This window comes from Fulmarus glacialis, unplaced genomic scaffold, assembly GCF_000690835.1.
Source record: "Fulmarus glacialis isolate BGI_N327 unplaced genomic scaffold, ASM69083v1 scaffold13111, whole genome shotgun sequence".
Classification (NCBI taxonomy): Eukaryota; Metazoa; Chordata; class Aves; order Procellariiformes; family Procellariidae; genus Fulmarus; species Fulmarus glacialis.
This window is the reverse complement of record NW_009190966.1, coordinates 38,326-41,696: the sequence shown is the minus strand read 5'-3', so window position 1 is coordinate 41,696 and position 3,371 is coordinate 38,326. Positions and strand designations below refer to the sequence as shown.

General features: G+C 50.0%; 1 protein-coding gene across 1 annotated transcript in view; it reads left to right on the top strand.

Annotated features, from left to right (window-relative positions):
* Positions 1-777: 777 nt before the first annotated feature.
* The window catches only part of LOC104083132 (TGF-beta receptor type-2-like), an 18,654-nt gene continuing 16,060 nt past the window's right edge, over positions 778-3,371 (top strand). Inside the window, exon 1 of the mRNA XM_009586515.1 lies at positions 778-916. Coding sequence (XP_009584810.1) covers positions 778-916 — 139 coding nt within the window. The remainder of the gene's footprint in view (positions 917-3,371) is intronic.

Sequence of the window (3,371 nt, the reverse complement as noted above, 5' to 3'; positions counted from 1 at the left end):
AAAACACATGGATGGAGGACAGCGGCCCGATATTAAAAAGCTCTTCGGTAAAGTAGCACCAGATCCCATCACTGGAGAACAAAACTGAGCTGGAGGAAGCCAAGCTCCATCCGAAATAAAAGTACAACAGCTTGAGGTCTAGTTCTGGGGAGATCCTGCAGCACTGCAGGATGCCGCAGCGAGACCGGGCGCTTTCCGACAGATCAGATCTAGCTCAAGCCAGAGCTGACTGCAGGAAATCTGGACCTCTGTTGCACAGCTCACGCTGGACAATTGCAATGGGGACTTCTCACCCCGCATAGGATCTCCTGGAAATCAGGCACATAGGAATAACCGTGACGTAGCCCATCCGTGGCACTGATGGTTGCTTTATGGAGGAGGCAGCTCAGGAGTAACTTGCCAATGGAGAACACCAAGGTCCTGGTGTTCTCACGTGGGTCAGCGAGAGAGCGGAACCCATCAGCCCTGCCGTTGTTTTAATCTTAAAAACAAGTACTGTATATAATAGGGAAGGAATTTGTTTGTTCTCATAATAATTTTATGAGAGGCTCTGTTATTGTGTAGTCATGTCATTAGCCATGGATGAAAGCCCAAGGCAAAGCCTAATCCCGAACTCGGCGGCGGATGAAGGACTCGCCGCTGAGCCCGGGCTCACCCAGGTGGGAAAGCGGGTCTCAGCGCAGGTTGGGTTTCCATCAGGGCACCCACCCGCGGGTTTCCAGGAGTAACGTGGCTGCAGGGTTGAGATACAGGTGCTCCCCCATCCTGCGTTTAAGCATGCCGCTGGTTAGAGAAAGCCGCACAGCACAGCAGGTAATCTCCCAGGCCTTCGTCTCTCTGAATGCAAAGCCTGGGGATTACAGGTTGACTGACCTGCATGGAAAAGATGATGCGGAGAGCTCCCAGAGCTGCTCCAGTAACGGCAGGCTGGGAAGCCCTCTGCAATTGCAGAGTTAGCGTCAGCTCCACCCCGGGGTGCTTAGGGATACACAGAAAACGAGGGGTAGACCTCAGTGTAAAACATTCATGACCTAAAAATGATCCATTTTTCTTTGTCCTTAAAAAATAAAAGCAATTTAAGGGTAAATTGCCCTTAAATTGTGGAAGGTCCCCTTCCACCTTGGGAGGGGGAGAGCTGGAGGGGTGCAAGTGCCTTAGCATCTCACACCAAGCGCTTTTCCTTAAGCCCATCTGGTATTTAGTTGTCACAAGACAGCACGCCAGAGAGAATATCTGAGAACTAAAACTGCTTATTCTGCCCCGCAGTGAAAATGTATTGCGTGCACATGCCATCGCTTTGGCTACGAAGCGCTTTCTCCTTCCCTGTAACAAATGCAGCGTGCCTCCACCTCTGTGCACCCCAGGCTTGCTCCTTAGTGATTCGCCCTCCTTGGGGACTGCACGTGCAGAAAGCTGGAGCCAAAGTTAGGTGGTGGATGACCTACCTGCTCTCTGGGGCTGCATTGGTAGAGATGAGCTAATTAGAGCCCGATTTATCCCACTGGGTTCTTACAGCTGCAGTCACCGTTGGCAGCTGAGCACCTGGCAAGCGAGCAAAAAGCCCGTCTGTTGGGAGCTGATTGCTTCCGTGGCTGCAGCGACGGGACTGGTACGAAATTCTCTTGGAGAGCTGTTTTAGATGACTCTTTTATGGGGGACGAGGATGGATTATTGACTGCGGCGGTGGTGCTTCAATGGGCCTCGCAGGTGGCCAAGTGGAGAGCGTGGATGCCCTGGAGGGCTGCCCCAACACACATGAAAAAATATCCCGATGTCCTTGGGTGGTGGTATCACCCCTGCTGCTCTTGCAGGAGAGACTCAGGCACTTTTGGCGTAGTTTTTTCCTTTATTCCTCTTCTTGAAAATCAGCTCGTATTCTCTCAGTAACCTCTCTGGGGTCCCGGTTATAGATACCAGAAGACTTGATCCTGTTCTCGTGCACAAGAGAACAAGCCCTCCTATTGATAGGAAGCCAAGCTCACTGTGAGCCCACCTATCGGTGACTTCAAACCGTCTTTCCAACTGTCGTTCCACAATAACTTTGACTAACTGTACTATTTATTGGCTCACATCACATCCTTATGGCTTCAATTTATTTTTGGAAAACTCAACCCACATTTAATTAGTTTATAGTTTGTTCCAAGTTTTGCTTATCCAGCTTTTTTTTTGTCTTTTTTATTTTTTTGAAGTTTGTATTTTGATGTTTAGCATTTGCCTTGGCAACATCTGGAACCCCTTTATGGAAGTGTATTGTTACTTTTACTGCTCGTGCAGCTTTATTAAATCATCCGAGTATTAATATTGAAAGTGTTCATCTGGGTCTAATCAGGGCCAAGATGAGTGATGTGGCAGTTAAATTGTACCTACGAGCTAATGGTTCAAGGACACAAAGTCCTGAAGAAATTTGCAGTGGGCTTTGTGCTCTTCTTTTTAGCTTCCTAGGAAAAGGAGGAGGGGGAAAAAAAGAGATATTCCTGCTCTGACCTTTCTTGCAGAGCAGATAACAGAATCACAGCCTGAGCTAGTTTAGAACAATTTGTCTCCAAAGAATTTTGTCCGGTTACCGCTATATTTCTGGATCTCGTTTCCATATTTAACTCTTTCTTCTGCCCTGGCTTCTCCGCTCCACAGTGCAAACGACTGCCAAGTCAAGATCCCCACCACGCGCGCCAGTACAAAACTGCCGGGGCTGACGTTTTGCTCTGAGACCTCAAGCAAACCCTTGATATAAATAAGTAAATAACATACCCGGTGGGTATAAATACATAAATTACAAACCCCATTGCTCTTCTGCATCAGCAACATCTACAACCTGGATTTGTCCATTTACTTCTCCTCCGCAGGGCCCCCAGATATCCCCGGGATGATGGTGCTGAGCCGGCGGTCCTGCATGAGCTGCGAGCGCAGCCCCAGCCAGGGCGTGGATGGGTTGAGCTGAGGGGCTGAAAGCACAAATATGGGATCGACACCACCAGAGCACAGCCCTGGGTGTGGTGGGGCTGGGGTTTGGGGGAAAAACCAATTTACCTTCAATTCTCTGTTCCCGATGGAGTTTGTAGAGTGTGGCGGCTGTCGCTGTAGATCAAGAGCCCCACACAAATGCTTTTTTCTCATCCACCCCCAAAACTCTTGTCCTTGAGAGGAGTTTTGCCCAGCATCCTGCGAGTCCTGCCCCGGCAGAGCGAGGCGGAGAGGCGAGGGTGGCTCGCGCTGACTGCGAGCGCTTCAAATCCCAGCTGAAGTCACCATTTCAGTAGCTAACCCTTGGATGGATGCAGGGCCTTGGGTCTGTTGAGGGCACCCACAAAATCCCCGGGTGCCTCAGCAGGGCCAGAGCAGCCTGATGGACAGGGGGGATGCTGAGAGAGAGG